The 19990-nt window shown below is 40.4% G+C and overlaps 2 protein-coding genes and 1 pseudogene across 2 annotated transcripts; 2 read left to right on the forward strand and 1 right to left on the reverse strand.

Annotated features, from left to right (window-relative positions):
• Positions 1 to 1142: 1142 nt before the first annotated feature.
• LOC104594990 (protein NRT1/ PTR FAMILY 2.7-like) lies at positions 1143 to 3782 on the forward strand. The gene is made up of 4 exons (XM_010255541.2): positions 1143 to 1418; positions 1516 to 1730; positions 1869 to 2422; positions 2694 to 3782. Exons 1-4 carry the CDS (start codon positions 1292 to 1294, stop codon positions 3541 to 3543), a joined length of 1746 nt encoding a protein of 581 aa, XP_010253843.1. The 5' UTR covers positions 1143 to 1291; the 3' UTR covers positions 3544 to 3782.
• A 2090-nt stretch (positions 3783 to 5872) lies between these two features.
• Positions 5873 to 10088, forward strand: LOC104594992 (protein NRT1/ PTR FAMILY 2.6-like; annotated as a pseudogene).
• Positions 10089 to 17228: 7140 nt separating this feature from the next.
• On the reverse strand, positions 17229 to 18525 carry LOC104594993 (uncharacterized). The gene is made up of 2 exons (XM_010255542.2): positions 17661 to 18525; positions 17229 to 17577 (listed from the first exon to the last, which is right to left on the reverse strand). The coding sequence occupies exons 1-2, from the start codon at positions 18497 to 18499 to the stop codon at positions 17388 to 17390; spliced, it is 1029 nt and encodes a 342-aa protein (XP_010253844.1). The 5' UTR covers positions 18500 to 18525; the 3' UTR covers positions 17229 to 17387.
• Positions 18526 to 19990: the final 1465 nt, after the last annotated feature.

A 19990-nucleotide genomic window follows, 5' to 3' on the forward strand; every position in this document is an offset into this window, starting at 1 on the left:
TCTGCTCTACGTTGGTCTTTCCAACAGTGGAGCAGACGAATGTGCAACCCTGGAGTGGAGTGGTGAAGTCTCCACTCCAGGGGACTCGGGATGCTTGGATTGCTATTAAGAACAAAACGAATGGTGGTCATGGACTCAGGGTCATCAAAAGCGGTCCTGTGAGCATCCTCTGTATTATATATCAATGGCGACCAAAACCTTTCAGGACTAAAACCGAAGAATATGATCTTTTGAGTTTTAACAGAATCGAGTTCAAGTACGTCTTTTGTCATCCCAAACAAGGTTTTAAAAACATACCCATAACTGGAACTATTCTGGTCACTGGTTTTTGAGTTTTCAACTTTAAAAAAAAATAAGAAAATGGCCAAAACCTTGAATGGATCAATGATTTGACTATCTGGATCAGTGGATCGTTGATTAAATCAACGGTTTTTAACCAAAGATCAGGCTAAAGATAAAATAGAACCTGTTACTTGAATGATCTCAGGTTGAACGGTCCAACCATCTGAATCATCGATAGATGGTTCAAAAACACTGATCCCAAGATTTGAACCAGCTGGGAACCCACTGTCGGGTTCAAATCCAGTTAAGAATTAGACGAGTTTGTATGGTTGAAACAGTGATAGATGGGGGAATCAATGAAAATTCAAAGGAGCAATGAATCGTAGGTGGAGTTGTTGGTAAATAAAAACTAAAAACCAATAAAAAAATTCTGGAGTGGAGCAAACTAACAATAAATTTCCTAAGAACTCTGCCCCACTGGTTCAAAAAAAAGAAAAAAAAAAGGCTACCTTTACCAATTTGTCAATGTGTATTTTAATCATTTTACCCTTTCTGTTAGCAGATTCTGATGGAAGGGGTGTACTTGCAGTTGTGTCAGAAATTTCAGGGGAACTGACTGCTATAAGCAATTAACAGGGGAAGTTTTTCAGCAACTGTCAGAAAATTGAGGGAGGTTTGAGCAGTTTACCAAAAGAAATTCAAGGACAATGGTACCTTGGTTTTTCAAGGTCAAACTAGTTTGCAACCATGTAGCTGATTTGACGGTGAATTGTCCACTCGGACTCTCACCCCACCACATTTTATCATCCCTGTCTCATTTCAGGTGTATAAATTTCTTCAAATTTCTTTTTTCAAGTTTTAAGAAAAATTTCTTCAATTCTTTTCTGTTATTGTTCTTAGGACCATTGCCTTACGACCCCTGGTCGGTTTCACTTGACTGATCATTTTATTAAAACCATGATGTTAAGGAGGTCTTGATTCTTAGCTCATTCAACATTACTTAGGAGATATGGGAGATACTGAACCAAAGCATCATCACGGCAAGCTTTCCAGTGAACACGTAGAGGACAATGCAGCGCAAACAGCCATTGTTGACAGCAAGCAAGGGGGTTGGATTACCGTCCCCATTATCACAGGTCTCTTTCTCTCTCTCTCTCTTCAGAAAAGGATGCATCTATTCTACGGTAACATGTGTCTAACATTGAATGCTGTTGGTGCGCGATCAACTTGCAGCGAGTATGCTGGGCTTGACACTTGCAGCGAGCGGGTGGATCTCTAATCTGATAGTATATCTGATTCAGGAATTCAACGTCAAGAGCATCGATGCCACACAAATCTTCAACACCGTCAGCGGTTTCACCACATTGCTCCCGATTGCCGGATCCATCACCGCCGACTCCTTGGGATGCTTCCCCGTTATCACCGTCTCCTCTTTCATCTCTTTGCTGGTAATAATTAATATATAATTATATATAAAACCTGATCATCATGAACCATATTTGTTAACCCCATAGCTTCCAATAATCCGGTTAAGACTCCAGATCCCTTCCCATTGTTCATCACGACTTATCCTTTTGAGCTTGTAGGGAGTAATTCTGCTTATGTTGACTGCTACGGTGAGCAGCCTGAGACCTCCATCATGCGCCAACAAAGGGTCAGCCAGTTGCCAACCTGCATCCAACTTTCAATACTGGGTCCTGAATGTATCCATGGCCTTGGCGTCTATAGGAATCGGTGGCACTCGTTCCACTATCGCCACCTTTGGCGGTGATCAATTTGACACGGCCGAGGATCAAGCCCTTTTCTTCAACTGGTACTTCATAGCATTTTACGTCGCTTTAGGCCTCGGCAATACCGTCGTTGTGTATGTTGACGACAACGTTGGCTGGGGATGGGGCTACGCCATCTGCATCGCTGCTAATGTCTTTGGCATAGCCATTTTCTTAGCAGGTAGCAGCTTCTACCGTCATGCTAAGCACAAAGTCAGCCCATTCACCAGATTAGCACAAGTTGTGGTTGCAGCCATTCGGAAGCGCAAGCTGCCCTTATCATCTCAAAGCCAGGATTATTACTTAGGATACGGCGGGGTTTCCACAGAATTTGAACTTTCAGGCTATTCAACTCCAACTCGAAGCTTCAAGTAAGATCTACAATCAGCATTATCTGGCTTTCAGTCCTTCTAACTTAACTTCTAACTGCAGTATTTGCAATTAAGTATCAGCAGTACTTTGAATTTATTAATCTCTCTTTATGAGCCTGAACTCAAACCAAATTGGTGATCATTCCACGCAATGGAATATAATGTGTTACGTACAGCCCAGTTAAGCCCTTGGAGTTGGGCTAAGGGTGATCATCACTCACCACCAAAGCAATAAGCAATCAACACAACTCAGAAGGTTATGTTCATGCAGGTTCTTGAACCGTGCAGCACTGAGAATGGAAGGAGACACTGGACCAGACGACTCCATTGCAAAACCGTGGAGACTGTGTACAGTGGAGCAGGTGGAGGATCTAAAAGGCGTCATCAGAATTCTCCCACTGTGGTCTACAAGCATTTTCCTAAGCACCCCAATTGGCATCCAGACCGGACTAACCATCATTGAAGTTCTGAAGATGGACCGTCGTGTCGGGCCGCACATGGAAATCCCAGCTGGGTCCTTCATGGTCTTTACACTATTTTCCACGGCCATCTCCATTTTCCTCGTGGATCGTTTCCTTTATCCTCTGTGGATCAAGTTGGCAGGTCGAGCTCTGACACCGCTTCAGCGTATCGGCGTAGGCCACTTCTTCACCATCATCGGCATGGCAACGTCCGCCATGGTAGAGTCCACCCGTCTCCATGTTGTCAAATCCAACCACCTGAAGACCGAGGACAATTCCGTCGTCGCCCCCATGTCGGCACTGTGGATGGTGCTGCCGCTTTCCATAATAGGCATCGGCGAGTCCTTCCACTTCCCTGGACAAATTGAGTTGTACTATCAAGAATTCCCGGCATCTTTGCGTAACACATCGACCGCCATGGTCATGGCGCTTATCGCAGTTGGGTATTATCTGAGCACGGCGGTGATCGGTTTGGTTCGGAGAGTTACGGGGTGGCTGCCGGATAACATCGATGACGGGAGAGTAGACAATGTGTTCTGGATGCTGGCTGGGATAGGAGTGATCAACTTTGGTTACTATTTAACATGCGCCAAGCTGTACCAGTACAAGAATACCAAGAAGGGTGGAACTCGTTCCGACCATTCGGATAACTCTGTTTGATTTGTGCTGCTTTGTTGTTTCTTTCCCTTTGTTAATTATTCAATTGTTGGCGAAAAACAAACAAACAAACAAACAAACAAACAAAAAGGTAGATACATTAGGACCTTTATTTTTGATAATATTATAGACATTTCCTTTTTTTTCAGGCATTAGACATCATAGACATACCTCTGTTCGGGTATCATACCTTTTCCCGCATCATAGCTAGATGCTGTCTTTTTAATAATAACGCAATATCTAAACGATGAGGATGAATGGTTTGATTTGGTTGGTTGTTATTTCTCTTTCCTTTGGTGGAGTTTCGAAAATAGATTCAAATGACACTTAAAACTAAAAGAAAAATAGAGATAATTAAAGAGAAATACTAGAGAAAATATACAAATTTACATATATGGCTTATATCCTATGTTCATGGACGAGCAGGAATTAAAAAAATCACTATAGAATCAATAATGAGGAAAAATACAAATCAATGCACAACACCCCACTCGTAGAAAACCCTAAAATCTTAAATACACCCAAAACCTCTTGAATTATTTCTCAAGTCAGAAGATGTTTATAATAGAAAACCCCTAAACTTTATAACTTTTTACATTTAAGTCAAACCCATAAGCTGAATATGGATAAGTCCAAGCCTTTGCAAGGACCCAAGTCCTACATTTCCACCATAAGCCACTATCAAATTATGATTCACAACAAATAATTCAAGTCATCGGTCTTCGAGTCGATGGTTCAACCGTCCGATTCAAACAAATGGCCTGTTTTGACATAAAAGTTTAAAAAAAAAGTCAAAAATCGTTGAATGGATCGATGGATCGTTGACCGATTCAAAGGTTTTTGGCCAGGAACCAGGTTTGAGGTAAAACAGAACCAATTGTCTGGACAATTCTCAGGTCAAACGGTCTGATAGTCCGGTTCAACAATGGTTCAAAACCATAAATAAACTCAGATCCGAGCCCATTAGTTGAATGTCCCACACTGTGTTGAACGGGCTGTGGGAGCAATTACAATGGGCTAGGTAAATTTTAAACGTACGTTCAACCCCATTCCCATGTGCGACTCCATAACAAATTCCCTTTATTCCATTTTTCTTCTACCTCTACCCTCACTCCCTTCAGCTGGTCACCGTTCACAATCAATTTCCACCAACTGATCTCTCTCTCTCTCTCTCTCTCTCCTTTTATTCGTACTCATACTTGCTTGCTGGCTTGTTCTAGGTAATGTTTCTTTCCATGGTCAATCTTTTTTACTATACTAACGTAGTTTAAGAATCATGCACAGTATAGAAAAATCAATTATTATAGCTCAAGTACAAGACTAGTTTCAATTGTGTTGCTAGTAAGTATTGTATTAACTAGAAATATCTTCTTTAATTTGTTTACTTTTACCAATTTGATTTATGAAATGACTACTGAGCTAGATACAAACACAGAAACTGTCCCAATTGTGCAATTTCCGAATTCTTCGTTTAATAATATGGAAACTTTGTCTTGAGGCCGGAGTGTGGTTCATGGCAAACAAAGATAAGTAGAGAAAAGGCTTCTAGGGAGAGAAAAAGTGGGCGATGCAGTTTAAGATCATGCCAGAGAAGCACCAAATCATTTTAAAAGGAGGGAAAAAAAAGAGTTTACATTTAAATTAACTCTTTAATAGGCTTCCAACATCCTTTTTGATTAATGGGTTTCTAACAACTTGTTTGTTAGTGGATTTTTAATTAACTACTTTGATAGTGAGTTTCTAATGACTAGTTTTGTTAAATGCTCCAACTATATAAGCTTTGTAATTCTAAACATGAGGCATCAAATTTTTTCTATTGTTTTGTGAAGTATAAAGTTTTCTTTTGAAAATTGAGAGAGCCCTCTCACGGTGAGTGAATCCTCAACCTTATTACCTCTTTATAATCCATCTCATATATCTAGAAAATTTCATCTGAGTTCTTCTTTTTATTTCTCTTACACAAATTTCTCCTATTTCTTTGTTCTTATTTGAACTACATTAGAGAGAAAGAGGACCCACGAGGGGGGGTAAAGGGTGGAGGCGGTTTCAACGTTGTCAAAGAAGAATAATTACAAGTTAGGACTTGAAGAGAAGAGATGAATGTGTAAAGGGGCTCACAGCCACGCATGGGAATGGGTGAACATGTAAAACTGTGGTTGATTGTAATTGTTCCCACAGCCTGCTCAAGAGCGTGGAGCGTTCAGCTAATCCGGATTCTGGACTAATACCCAAAATATATAAGGTCCATATATATAGCTACACAGCCTTTATAAACTAAAAGAGAGAGAGAGAGAGAGAGAGAGAGAGAGGATCGGAGGAGTTAGCATCCAAGATGGAGAAGGACAAGGCTCTCTCCGGCGAACTTGGACTTGAACAGGAAGCACAACCAAATAATGGCAATCGCAAACGAGGGGGTTGGATTACCTTCCCCTTTATCGCAGGTCTCTCTCTCTCTCTCTCTCTCTCCAGAAAAGGATGTATTTATGCTACCATGTATCTAACATAGACATGGCTGTTTTTGTGCGAGTGCGAACAACTAACTGGGCAGCGAGTATGCTGGGTTTGACACTTGTGGCTAGCGGGTTGACGTCTAATGTGATTGTATATCTGATTGAGGAATTCAACATCAAGAGCATCCATGCCACACAAATATTTAGTACGGTCGACGGTTTCATCAATTTGCTCCCGATTGCCGGAGCCATCATCGCCGACTCCTTGGGTTGCTTCCCGGTGTTCACCATTTCCTCTTTCATCTCTTTACTGGTAAGTGGTAACTAACTAATTATATATGTATATTTGTTAACCTCTTTCAGTACTCAAGACTCCCGATCCCTCCTTGTTCATCACGACTTATCTTAACGTTATCTCCTCTCTCTCTTTCTCTCTCTCTCTCTCTCTCTCTCTCTCTCTCCTTTGAGCTTGCATGTAGGGAGTAATTCTGCTTACGTTGACTGCTACAGTGAGCATCCTGAGACCTCCATCATGCGCCAACATTGGGTCAGCCAGTTGCCAACCTCCATCCAACCTTCAGTACTTGGTCCTCTATGCATCTATAGCCTTGGTGTCTATAGGAGTCGGTGGCACTCGCTCCACTAGCGCCACCTTAGGCGCTGATCAATTTAACACAGCCGAGGATCAAGCGGTTTTCTTCAACTGGTTCTTCATGGCATTTTACGTCGCTCTTGTCTTTGGCAATACCGTCGTTGTGTATGTTGACGACAACGTGGGCTGGGGATGGGGCTACGGCATCTGTGTCGCGGCTAACTTCATTGCCTTAGCCATTTTCCTAGCAGGAAACAGCCACTACCGTCATGCTAAGCCCAAAGGCAGCCCATTCACCAGCCTAGCACGAGTTGTAGTTGCAGCAATTCGGAAGCGGAAGCTGCCCTTATCATCCCAAACCCAAAGCCAGGATTTTTACTTGGGATACGACGGAGTTTCGACAGAGTTACCAGCCTCTTCAATTCCAACTTCAAGCATCAAGTAAGATTTTCAATCTGCTAAAGCTTGCTTTCAGTTGTAGCTATATATTAGCCTATAATATATAGTATTAGCAGTTTGGCTACGAACGTCAGTCATTGATTCCATGATTAATATCCCCCCATTAATGGGATTCTAACCATACGAACTCTGTTGGTTTTATATGAACGTGGCGAAGGTCGCATTTTCTGCAACACGTAGCCGCAGAAAGTTTACCAGCCTCCAAGGCTTGTAAAGTTTCCCTACATTTCCCAACCTTTTCTTTCAAACCAGACATAGCCTAAATTCTTATATGGGTGTAAGACTCATCACTCAAATTGAATGTAATTTATTAGTTTCATCACCTAAATAAAATATAAAATAAACACAAATGCTGTAAACTGTTTGGTGAGACTTGTTCTTTTGGCATTCATTCAATTGAATTAGCTTGAATAAAAATTTTGTTAGGTTTGGATGTGCAAATTTAAATTTAATATCAGTTTGGTTTCAAGTTAGGTTCCATATATATTCAAGGTTGGATTGGCTCTTAACCTAACCCAAACCCATATTTATATCCCTGCTTGCTTTATTAAGAGAATCAAAAGGAGAAAAAGAAGGAATTTAATAGGGAAGAGAAGATGCTACAAATTAACATTAACTATTACGGTAAGGGTTAAATGATTTTAATTAATAGAGCAATTGGTGTCAACCAACTGATTGAGAGTTTGAAGCTGAAATATATACTAACGAACATAGAAATTAAGATATATGATGGCAGGTGATGTAAGACAAGGACATTCATCAATATTCTTTCCTTTAATTTCCTTTTTTTTTTTTCTTCCATTTTCTGTTTCTTGAGGGAGATGCCTAGCTACCAACTTAGTTTTATTAATAAAAAGAAAAAAGAAAAAAGAAAACTACAGTCTGCAGAGTGGACATGGAATGGAATTCTACTTTTCTCATAGATTCTAAACCAGGTACATATTCTGTTTAGTTTTAAAATGGATGGTGGTTTGGACAAATCCCGCTTTATTAGTCAATATTAGGATCGTTTAGAAGGTAAAGTAAGGTATCCCGTCTCTTTGTTTGATCATGTTCCCCGGAAAAAATAATGGCATGTGCTCCAATTAGCCCCTTAAGAAATTGTAAGCTAAAAACTAAAACGATATAGCTATGATTTGTTGATTTTAGTCCTATTTGGCTATGATTTTTATACATTCCGCTATATTAAATGTAATATAATATTTCTTCGCATATATCATTATAATATACATCCATTATGTATTTAACTATGGATATTTTGACCTTAAATATAATATTATTAATGTATTTATAAAATTTATATACATCCATGTATTTTTAAAATATATCCAAATCCAAATCCAAATAGCTGAATACATTCCTGATAACACATTTTTAATCCTTAGATATAAAACCTAATCTTAACCATTTGACTTAACCTGGCTTCACCAACTACTCACTTAAAACATTCTGATTGCCTTAAGTATTTAATTAAATAAAGTAGAATCCAATAAAATCTCAGACTGGGTCTGGGTCGGGTTATGTGTTGACAGCCCTGTCCAATACTTGGATTGGGCTATCGTTGATCGCCACCAAAGCCCCCCAAAGCTTAGCCTTGCCTACATTTGGCAGGTTTACGTTAAGGAACACCATCATTATTTTTGTCTGTAAAATTGATGTTATCTTCAGTCAGACCACCAAAAGCTTAACGTACTCTTTGAGGAGGAGTGGTCGACCTCCTTAGGTGCCTAACCTTGGCACTCCTAGACCATCATCCCTTGCGGGGCGACCCTGGTTAATGGCTAGCATGGCTATCAAGGTTCCTCATGGGCGCACACATGCTCATGGGAACAGTGCATGGACCGGCACTACGCTACCGACACTCAAGGGAGGCTTGGCATGCGGGTCTAGCTCAAGCATGACCCTTCACCTCGCCAGCCCCTTGCCCAAGCTGATAGAACTATCCCGTTGCCCCTAGCACACGGGTGTGTTCCAGCCCAAGCGGTTGCCTATTGGCACACAGGTGCCCATCATCATCGGCGTACAGGAGACCCATCACATCGGTGCCCAGCCACCTCTTCGGCGCACAGTCGCCTCTCATTATGGACGTCCCCCTTTAGCACGTAAGAGGCGCCTCTCATGGACTGGCCAGAGCCAACCGAGTACCCCGGCTATGCGACTTGAGGTCATGATTCAATGCTACTAACCTTGATGGAGCTATCTCATCGGGCAACTCTTAGCCTTACAGCACACAAAGGCTTGTCCTGGCCTGCCTTGGCCTAGACGCCGCACGGGTTTCTTTCGCTGTAAAAGTAACCCCGTGACAAGATGGATGAATCGCAAAACCATGGAGACTCTGTACAGGTGGAGGATCTAAAAAGTGTAGTCAGAATGTTCCCACTCTGGTCTACAAGCATTTTGTTAAGCACCCCAATTGGTATCCAAGCCGGTCTAACCGTCCTTCAAGCTCTAAGAATGGACCGTCGTCTTGGGCCCCACCTGGCTCCTTCCTCGTATTTACAGCATTTGCCACGGTCATCTCTATTTTCGTCTTGGATCGTTTCCTTCATCCTACGTGGCTCAAGCTGGTGGGTCGATCTCTCACACCGCTTCAGAGAGTAGGTGTGGGCCACGTCATCAACACCATCGGCATTGCCGGGTCAGCCATAGTAGAGTCCAGGCGTCTCCATGTTGTCAGAAGTCACCACCTGGAGAATGATATGAGCTCGATCGCACCCATGTCGGCACTGTGGATGGTGGCCCCGCTTGCCATAGTAGGCATCGGCGAGGCTTTCCACTTCCCTGGACAAGTTCAGTTGTATTACCAAGAATTCCCGGCATCTCTGCGTAACACAGCAACCGCCATGATCGTGTCACTTATCGCAGTTGGGTTTTATATGAGCACGGCGGTGACCTGTTTGGTTCGGAGTGTTACGGGGTGGCTGCCTGATAATATCAATGAGGGGAGAATAGACAATGTGTTCTGGATGCTGGTTGTGATAGGAGTGGTCAACTTTGGTTATTATTTAACATGCGCCAAGTTGTACAAGTACAAGCAAGAACGTTGAGAAGGGAGGAACTCGTTCTCTCAACTCGGTTAACTCAGTTTGATTCGTACCTTGTTGTTTCTTTCTTTTCCTTTGTTTTACCCTTTATTGTGTGCACGGTGTGGGTGTCAATGTGGTTCCAAGTTTTTTTTTGGATAAATGTGGCTTGAAGGTTTGGTTGGTGTGTTTTGCCCCTTTCGTTGTTGTTTAATTTTGAGTAGAATTTTTCTTTTCTTATTTCGTTGGTGGTGAAACTTAGGTTTTAAACAGGTGTGACAAGTTGTTAACTTGTTATTAAAAAAAAAATGGGTAAAATACTAAAATTTCCCCTAAAATATCTGATAATCATAAAAACTTCCTCTATAATTTTATCTTAACAAAAACCTTCCCTCTGTTTTTTAAAAATTCACCAAATACCTAATCGTCAATCACCAAGACGGAAAACGTTATTGAGATGATCATTTCTTTATAATACGTATTTTACCCTTTTACGAATTAATATACATTTGTTTTTATTAAAATAGCCCTGCAATTCCATAATCCCTCGAACACTGTTCATCTTCTTCGTAAAGACGCACAGCGACAGAATGGCGATCTTCCGGTACCCAGACCATCAAATTCGCACCGGAGATCGAGTAACCATCTCGCTTTGCAACACCAGATCGATGGTGGGCACGGACGGACCACTTTGTATCACTCTCCATCCAGAAAAACGAAGGTGCCCATGTCTGTATCACTCTCATTTGACACGCTAACAACTTCACAACAGTATGTGGTTAAACTCTAGACCATCCGAGGTTACGACTAAAACGGATATATTAGTGATGTTGAAACTTAAAACCCAGTTGTTCAATCCCAAACATAACTGCAAATGCACAGTAGAAATCATCAAATCAGTGCTTTTAATTTCTCACCCAGCTCTAAAATATTGAAGTTTCTAATTATACGAAATTCTTGAGTTTTCAGTTTCAACTGAAATTGGAAAACAGAGTGAGAAGGTGGTTAGGTTGCGAAGAGGTACTTGTAAGTTTTTCTGGCGTCCTCTGCTTGGGCATCTGTTCAGTCGTGAACTGGGTATAATCCGATAGGGAATCCAGAACCAATTTAATGGTGCTTTTTGGCGGGACATAAACGTATTCATCCCCATCGAAGAAGAACATCCACTTGGCCATGAAGCGATACCGATGCAAGCAGTCATTCACCACGAGAAACTGGTTGTGATAGTAGCTATCAAACCGTTCCTGCTCTCTGATGTCCTGCAATGTTACATACCCTTTCTCCATCCATGGCTTCAGAACGTCGAGAACACCCGGATGGACCCCACCAGCGTCGTGTATCACGAAATGGGATTTTGGTCCGAACAGCCTCACATAGTAGGCAGTCCACTCTCTCACCCTCTACGGACTGAGATTGTCGTATAACGATGAGCCACATTACAAGTAATCGAACGGAGGCGACGATTTAAAGACCGAAACATTCTAGCTCCCCGGAGCTTCTCTCAAAGCCTCGATCTTAAAACTCTGAAAAGCCCACTGTGGTGAGAACGCGGAATTCAGTCAACATGTTGGCTCAGGAACCAAAGTTCGCCACGTAAAAAATGATGGACACCTGCTGGTTAATACCGATATATGCCGGTTGCTTGGATTTCGTACTGGTACGTGTCAACTCCTAGTTGGTGTAAGTACATTGATTGGAGGAAACTTGCGTCATACCGAAGTTGATAGCACGAGAGATCGAGACGGATCAGCTTTGAAAAACCTCAGCCTCAGCTTGTTCGACGGATTGACCGGAACCATGAACACAGGTTGCTGCCAATGTTGTTCTTCATCTGCGGAGCCTTCGCAGCAAACCCAGATGATTCTTCCGGGTCTAAGATGGTGGGAATAGGGAGGCAGATCTTTGATCACGAGTTTGACGATTTTCGTTATGATAATTAATAGAAGAGAGGTTTTTGCCAATTTTTTAAAAAATAGAGAGAAGGTTTTTATTAAAATGAAACTATAGAAGAAGTTTTTATGATTGTTAGAAAGTTCAGGAAAGGTTTTTATATTTTGTCAAAAAAACAGATGTGACAGAGGCAACTTAATGGCCACCCTCCTCCGCGAGCTTGGGGTATATAGCGACGGATTTTGAGGTTATGCCTATCCAACCAGCTGAGTGGGTTAAGCCAAACTCTCTTAGTTCTGCTTTGTAGCTTTGTCTATCTTCACAATATATATATATGGGAAAATTACTTATTAGTAATGTACTTTGGGCTAGTGCAACTTTGGTCTTTGAATTTTAAAATGCAATAATTCAGTATTCAAACTTTTAAAATGTGACAATTCAATACATGTCGTTAATTAACTCTTAAATAACTGTTAAGTGGCATTTGAAAAAGACATAAATGCCCTTTAAGTGTTATTTATTTTTCTTTATCAACCATCTAAATGTTGTCAAAAAATTAACAATCCCAAATTTTTGCCTTTTTCATTTAAGAAAGTTGGGGTCACATAATTGAGTGGACATTCTGGTGACCCCTACTTTCTTGAATAGAAGAGGCAAGAATCTGAGACTAGACTGTTAATATTTTGTCAATGTTTGGATGGTTGATAAAGAAAATTAGATGACACTCGAAGGACAATTGTGTCTTTTTCAAATGCCGCTTAAATGCTAGTTAACAGCAGGTACTGAATTGTCTCATTTTAAGTTTGGGGAGCAGCTGCAAAGTGGCACTAAGCCCAGAGTACAAAGTATTAATCAGAAATTTTCCCTATATATATACACCAAATAAAACAAAATTTTCATCTTACTGACAAGTTGTAAAAGACTAAGGCCCCGTTTAACATCATTTATAGGGATTCTCATTTCTCAGAATCCTTTCAAGAAAGAATGGATTCTGAGAATTTTCATTTTAAAAATCACCAATTTCTATTTGACACGGTTATTTGATTATCGTTTTTGAAGAGCAAAATCATATTTGGCAGCAACCAATTTCTTAATAATACAAAATGATCAGGAACTCTATCACCTGCAGCCATAAGGTTTGGACATGCAGGTCAAACACTATACTAGGACCTCGAAGTGGTTACCCCAAAATCTAAGAAGAGACTCATGAATGATAACAGTTTCACTTATAAAGTCGAAAGTCTTGGATAAAATACGGTTTCTTGGTTCATGCTTTATATCATAAAAAACAAAACAACTCACATAAAGAAATTGCTTTATACACTGAATTACAGAAAATTTTATGCTTCCAAACAGCCATCCTGACACAACTAATGCACTCAAATGGAACCTTGAACAGGGAGGAGATTCTTAGAACCAGAACATATCCAAAATCTAAGGCAACCTAGCAGTTGGATCATGGATGATAAGATACAAGATCCCAAATAGACCCCAAAACAAAGAACTAGCTAATGTTGAAAATCATTCAAGTTGTCTCCTTCTTTTAGTGACACTTCAATTGACTTTGGGAGTAATCCTGTGAATTGTGTTTGCATCAATACCCTTACTTGGAGGGAACCCTCAAGTTTGTCTATTTGCATCAAAAGATTTAGGATTCGTAACTTGCAAATTTTCATTGTTATCTCTATACCAAATAAACCAAGTAAAGAACTTTAGTTTGTAAAGCAATCGAACCCTTGATTGGCAAGTATTCTCTGTCATCATCATCATTAACACTAAGATCACTCTAGATCAAAAACATCAAAACTAGAACCAATACCAACTGAACTGGAAAATCAATCTAATAAGCATCAGAAATCATCATTCTTATTCTTGAAAATCTTGCACTAGACAAAATCCAAGGCTCAGGTAAAGAATAACCATGTCTCCAACGGTAGCCTATAGAGTTCCTTTAAATAATCACACACTATTTGAGTTTAGGAAAGACTAGTGTTGCAAGCCCATCCAAATGCTAGATTGTGATGGTTACTCCCTAGTGAACTCAGAGCTACCAAGGAGTATTTATTAGGAACTTGACAGATAATGGGCATCCAATCATACTTTTCCTTCTCTAAAAAAAAGACCATCCTTTCCTTTTGAGGCCTAATTTAATCAGACAACTCCCTTCAAACTGAAATAAAAGCCCTGTTGCAGGGCATCCATCTCAATTGGAGATTTAACAGAAAAGAATTAAACCAGTTGCTGCCGGTAGGTTAAGAATCTCTATTACTCTATTCTAACCTACAAATCAAGGTTCAAGATATCAATACGCCCAATACGTTAGTAGGGGTGTATCGGGCGAACCGATACCTTTTTTTTTTATTTTTTTCAAAACCAATTCAGGGGGCCGGTTTAGAGCCAAAGTACAGGTATTAGATTATTGTGTTTTAAAAGTTTAGGTACTGGATTATCGTATTTTAAAGTTTGATGACCAAATTGTCACTCGAGCCAAAGTATATGGTACTGATCGAGAATTTTCCCAAATAATCTGGGACATAATGGGGGGTTATTTCATGTCTGGATCTCCTCCCCGTAGAGTGCTCCTCACACCAATCTCACATCATATATCAGCCGCATATCGGGAACATCTCCCATATTTTATTATTATTATTCATGGGAGATGTTCTCAATACATGGTGGGATGTGGTTGTGAGGTTGGTGTGAGGAGCAGACCCCAATTCGATTACTTCAATGACACCTCATCAGTCATCAACAAGGTTTTTGAACCGTTGTTGATTTGGATAGTCAGACCATTTTGCCCGGGAACTGTCCAAGCAACCAATTTCATTTTATCCCATACCCAGTCCCTGGCCAAAAACCGTTGAATTGATCAACAATCTATTGAGCGGTCAAACCATTAACCTATTCAACCCGTTCAACGGTTTTTAGTCTTTAATTATTTATTTAATTTTTTTGTCATAACAGGTCATCTATTCGATCCGAACAGTAGAACTATCAACCTAAAAACCGGTGACCAGAACTATTTCATTTTCAAATCGATTTTTAAAACATTGGTCATCAATATTCTTCCTTACTATTTTTTTATTCATTTTTTATTTCTTGTGGGAGAAACCTGCAGGAGTGGATTTGGAATGGAATTATACTTTTTCCCGTGGATTCTTAATTAACCACTTATCGCCGGGGCTCTGGTATATATTCTGTTTAGCTTTAAAATGGGTGGTCATTTGGAGTTTTGGACACATCCTACTTTGTTATTAGTCAATGATAGGCTTATTGTTTAGGCCGTAAAACTAGGGGCATCCCTTTGTCTTTCTTTGATCGTGTTCCCCAGATTATAAAAAATAATGGCATGTGCTCAATTAATCGATCATGTTCCTTTGTCGGCGAAATTTAATCCCGTGGTTAACTTGACCTGATTGCGTTTAGGGCCTCGTTCATTTTTCCGTACCTAAGAGGTAATATGCTTGCCGGACAAGTGTTGTTCGGGCAAAAGTCATCGATCTGAAAAGTATTTTAATAGTCATCAGGAGGTAAGCAACTTATCCATCCCCAACAAGTGTATTAATTTTCGGGCTCAATTGCAAAATCAAAGGATGGACCATCATGTTAGGCCCCACTTGGAAATCCCATCTTGTTAAATGTCAAAGTACCAAGAAAGTATCATGCATTGCAACTTGGACCAATTCTATTAGTCCGAAGCATTATAAAATGCCAATTTTGGACCAACCCGATTGCAATCCAATGCATCCAAAAAGTTACAGTAGTAGGAGTAATATGATGATGACGATAATGATGATGAAAAATTTATAATGCTGGAAAGAATTTTGATTAATCAAAAGCCACCTATGAATTTTGATAAATAATATCTTATTCGTTATCATATTTATGATTCTAATCTATTGGTCAATTGTTTTTTTGGATATCATATCTTTTTCTAGTCGACTTCGAGATGATGATAATAATAATAGTAGTAATGATTTTTCTATTTGCCTTCAATGAAATCTTCATGTCCAAATCAAATAGCCATTGTAGCGGAAATGGGACCAAATCCCACCCACACGAGGGTGGGGGGATGTATTACCCCCATTGTTTAGTCCCAAGGAACCAGAGTTTATATTGGCAAAGAAAAAGGTTGCCTTATAGAACATTCGCCAATTTGACATATTCTTTTACTCATTTTTTTTTAACTCTGAAAGAATGAGGTTGTTCTATTAAAGATAAAAAAATATCGAAAAAATATAATGAATAAGAAAAGCAAGCACAAAATTCATCGTGATCATCCAAGCCTACCACCTATCTGGAAAAATAATTTCATTTTCTATATGTTTTTGAAATTATGGAGCCTTATATGCTCTTTCTATCATGGTTTTCAAAACCTTATCAGGCCAGACGATTGGACCGAAAAAACCAGGAACTGGCTCATTTTTCCTCAAAACCGCTTTTTTCCCCAAACCCGTTGATTTTGGTCAATAAACCGCTGAACCGGCCGGTTAATCATTTGAACGGTTTTGACCGTTTTTCAGTTTTTTAATTTTTTTAATTTTTTTTGTCAGAACGGGCTAACTGTTCGAATTAGTAACCGGACCCCTGACAGGTTCGGTCACCAGTTTGGTTTTAAAAACCATGCTTTATATCGTTAAAAAAAAATAACTCTAAGGGGGCGTTCTTTTTTCGGATCTTGAGAGGGGGAAAAGTTGGTCAATAGGATTTTGTTTCCTATTGACCAAGAATCTCATGTTCTATTTTCATATTTATGTGGGGACCTGAGAAAGTTTATTTTCTTAAATATACCCATCTCTTAACTTTCCCACCTAAGGGGAAAGTTGCCAGCACTTGAACACGACAAAAATACCTTTTTTAATTATAGATTTTTATGATTAAAATGATCATTGCCTTATTTAGGCAAAGATTTTTATAGCGTGACACAAATATGATAGTCGTAAAGCACCCATGACTTTGTTTCAGTCGGCTAATCCCAAGTTCAAAAAAGAAAACATTATTTAATAATAATAATTAAAAATGGGCAAGCCCAAACTCGACCAGATCTCTTCAAGCTGGCAGCCGGGCCGCTGGACCAAGATCGGGGTTGGGGATGATCTTGGGGCTCAACAACTCGATCGGGTTAGGAGCAGTGTAATGTCTCAGGCCGGGTAACTAAAACTCAGATCTCCAAGTAGGTCTTGATCAGCATATATAGAAATTAAGACTGAATTGATAATGTATGTAACTGCTTGTAACAAGACTGTCGGAATAAGAAAAAAAAAAAAGAAAACAACTGCTTGTAACGAGACTGAACTGATAAACTAAGTCATAATATAATAATAAAAAAAACAAGCATAAACGCGACCGGCCTGTTGCTGGATTAATGCAGTAACATCTTATTTCATAGAGTTCAGTTCGATCATACTGAGAAGCTTTTCGGCTATAACTACTTCAATTCCTTTTCGGCACGAAGATCCTTGCCCATACGTGCTTTCCATTGATCACAAATTTAACCTTGTCCTTGCCATCAAGTATCATTGCTATGGTCGAAGCAGAACGGAAAACCAAACGGGCAAATAGTGGTTGCATGCTGGGCGGAACCTCTTGCATTCGGATGGCCTCAATGCAATCTCCATAGTTACTGCAAAATTAAACCAAAACAGAATGATAATGTTCTTCTGTGTGTATTTGTGTATGAGAGAGAGAGAGAAAAGGAGAACGAACCTCTTGAAAAAATCTATCACTTCCCGTTCTGACAACGGGTAGCCTTTGGAGAACGTGATGAACATTGTCCGGTCATCCGGTGGAACTTCTTCTGTGGATGTGGAGTTCCAGGATTGAGCGTTCGGGTTCAAGTTGGATGGTTCTTCATCCAGTCGAACGAGAGGCTGATGAGGGTAAACAGCAGAGGAAAGCTGCACTACATTATCGGCTTCCCCAACTGCGACCAACCGCGGATCACCAATTCTACCGGCAAAGGAACGGATCAATGGATGAAGCGAATTCACTGCAGGCAACTCAGCTCCAGGCAGAGGCGTCATCATCGTTGCACCAACATTAACACCTTCACCTACAGGCGGCGGCCTTGCGCCGTGGACGGGTGCAGCAGTTAACTGTGCGGCATTGGCTAAAGCCGCCTGGACTACATCGTCAAACGCTCTAACGCAAACGTCATTCAGAGCCTTGGCGATCCCACGGATCGCAGTGAGCCTGTTATCATGAAAAAACTGAAGGGATATATCTTGATTCATGAGGCCGAGGGTGAGCGGCATATCAGTGCTGCAGGCTGACGACTGAGCGGGTGGTGGTGGAGCAACGTTAGCATCGATGCAATTCAGACACTGAACTGCTTCGTCCGCCACCGCATTCACCACTGCGTCAGGTAGCGATAACATCTTATGGATGATATTTGGGTAGCCCACGTCTTCAAGCCACAACCATAAGGCTATGACTTGCATTGACTGAGTAATGTCTCTCCGCATACTGAACACCATTCGAGAATAAAGTTCCCTGTCGAGAGCGTGAAAACACCTTAGTTCGTCGAGGGTGATCGGACGATCCATGGCAGAGAGAGAATGTCGGGCTGGCAAGTGTATTAGGGGAAGTGAGTGGTGCAGATAAATTTATCTGCATTTTGTGGAAGACGAATAGGTGAGATCGAAGTTTGAGGACTTTTGGCAGGTGTCCTTTCGAGGCCGAAGCACCCTGTGGAACGAGTGTGAATCGACTGAATGAGGAAATTCAGACGCAACGGTTCGAGGGACCGCCATTGAAATGGTGGGAAGTTGTTTGGCGGGAAATGAGTTGAGATCAAACTGAAGCAAAGCAAGCGATTCGGTTCGAGTATTCCACTCGGGATCTACTGCACACTTTCATTTTTTTTTTCGCTGCACTGGTTGTACACTGCAAACTAAGCGTTAATCGTGTGAGAGGATGATGAGGGTTCATGGGTAGAATAGAGGTCCGGCTCGAACCCCGGACCTATGGTTTATCATTTCAGCCCGGCCCGGGTTAGTGTATACCTGGGTTCGAAATTTCGATTTGGTATTTGACAGATATTAAAAATTAATATTCACATTTAAATTCGATTAAATATTTAAAAATATTCAATTCAATTTAAATTCAATCAATTAATTATTTAAAATAATTAATTAATCAAATTCGAATCGAATCGAATATTTGAATATTTAATTGGATTCGAATTTGGATATTGTTCTATCCGATTCGAATTCAATCCGTTTACACTCCTAGATTCAAGCTTATATTTCAAGTACAAAGCTTTGGGTCGAACCAGGCCCGGGCCTAGGTTGTAGCCCATATATCATAAGTGCAAAACATAGCCCAGGCCTAACCTGTGATCACCCGTACTCAGACCTAAAATATATGCTCAGGCCAGGAGAGGTTGGGCAGAGTTTTTGGGCCTATATCATTTAATATATCTTGTTTGATATATATATATATATATAATAGGGAAATTTTCATATTAATATCCTAAACTTTGGGGTTAGTTACTTAGTTTCAAGTTATTAGTACCCTGACTTCAAAATCACTACCGTTAACTAGCCATTAATTGGCATATAAAAGGATATAAATGGCCTTTGTCTGTCATCTAATTTTCTTTATCTACCACACCATCGTCATTGCAGAGTTACAGTGACAGCCAGACGTCTTCATGTTGTCCGATCTACCACAACAGAAATGCCAGATGGTGTTGTAGTGACAGCAGAGTCCACACGTCTCCATGTTGTCCATCCCGAGTATTCCACTCGGGATCTGCTGCACACTTTCATTTTTTTTTTTTTCGCTGCACTGGTTGTACATTGCAAACTTACAAAACAATTTTACCAAAAAAAAAACTTACAAAACAAGCGTTAATCGTGTGAGAGGATGATGAGGGTTCATGGGTAGATTAGAGGTCCGGCTCGAACCCCGGACCTATGGTTTATCATTTCAGCCCGGCCCGGGTTAGTGTATACCTGGGTTCAAAATTTTGATTTGGTATTTGACAGATATTAAAAATTAATATTCAAATTTAAATTCGATTAAATATTTAA

Source organism: Nelumbo nucifera, chromosome 2 (genome assembly GCF_055504915.1).
Source record: "Nelumbo nucifera cultivar China Antique chromosome 2, China Antique-T2T, whole genome shotgun sequence".
Taxonomy (NCBI): Eukaryota; Viridiplantae; Streptophyta; class Magnoliopsida; order Proteales; family Nelumbonaceae; genus Nelumbo; species Nelumbo nucifera.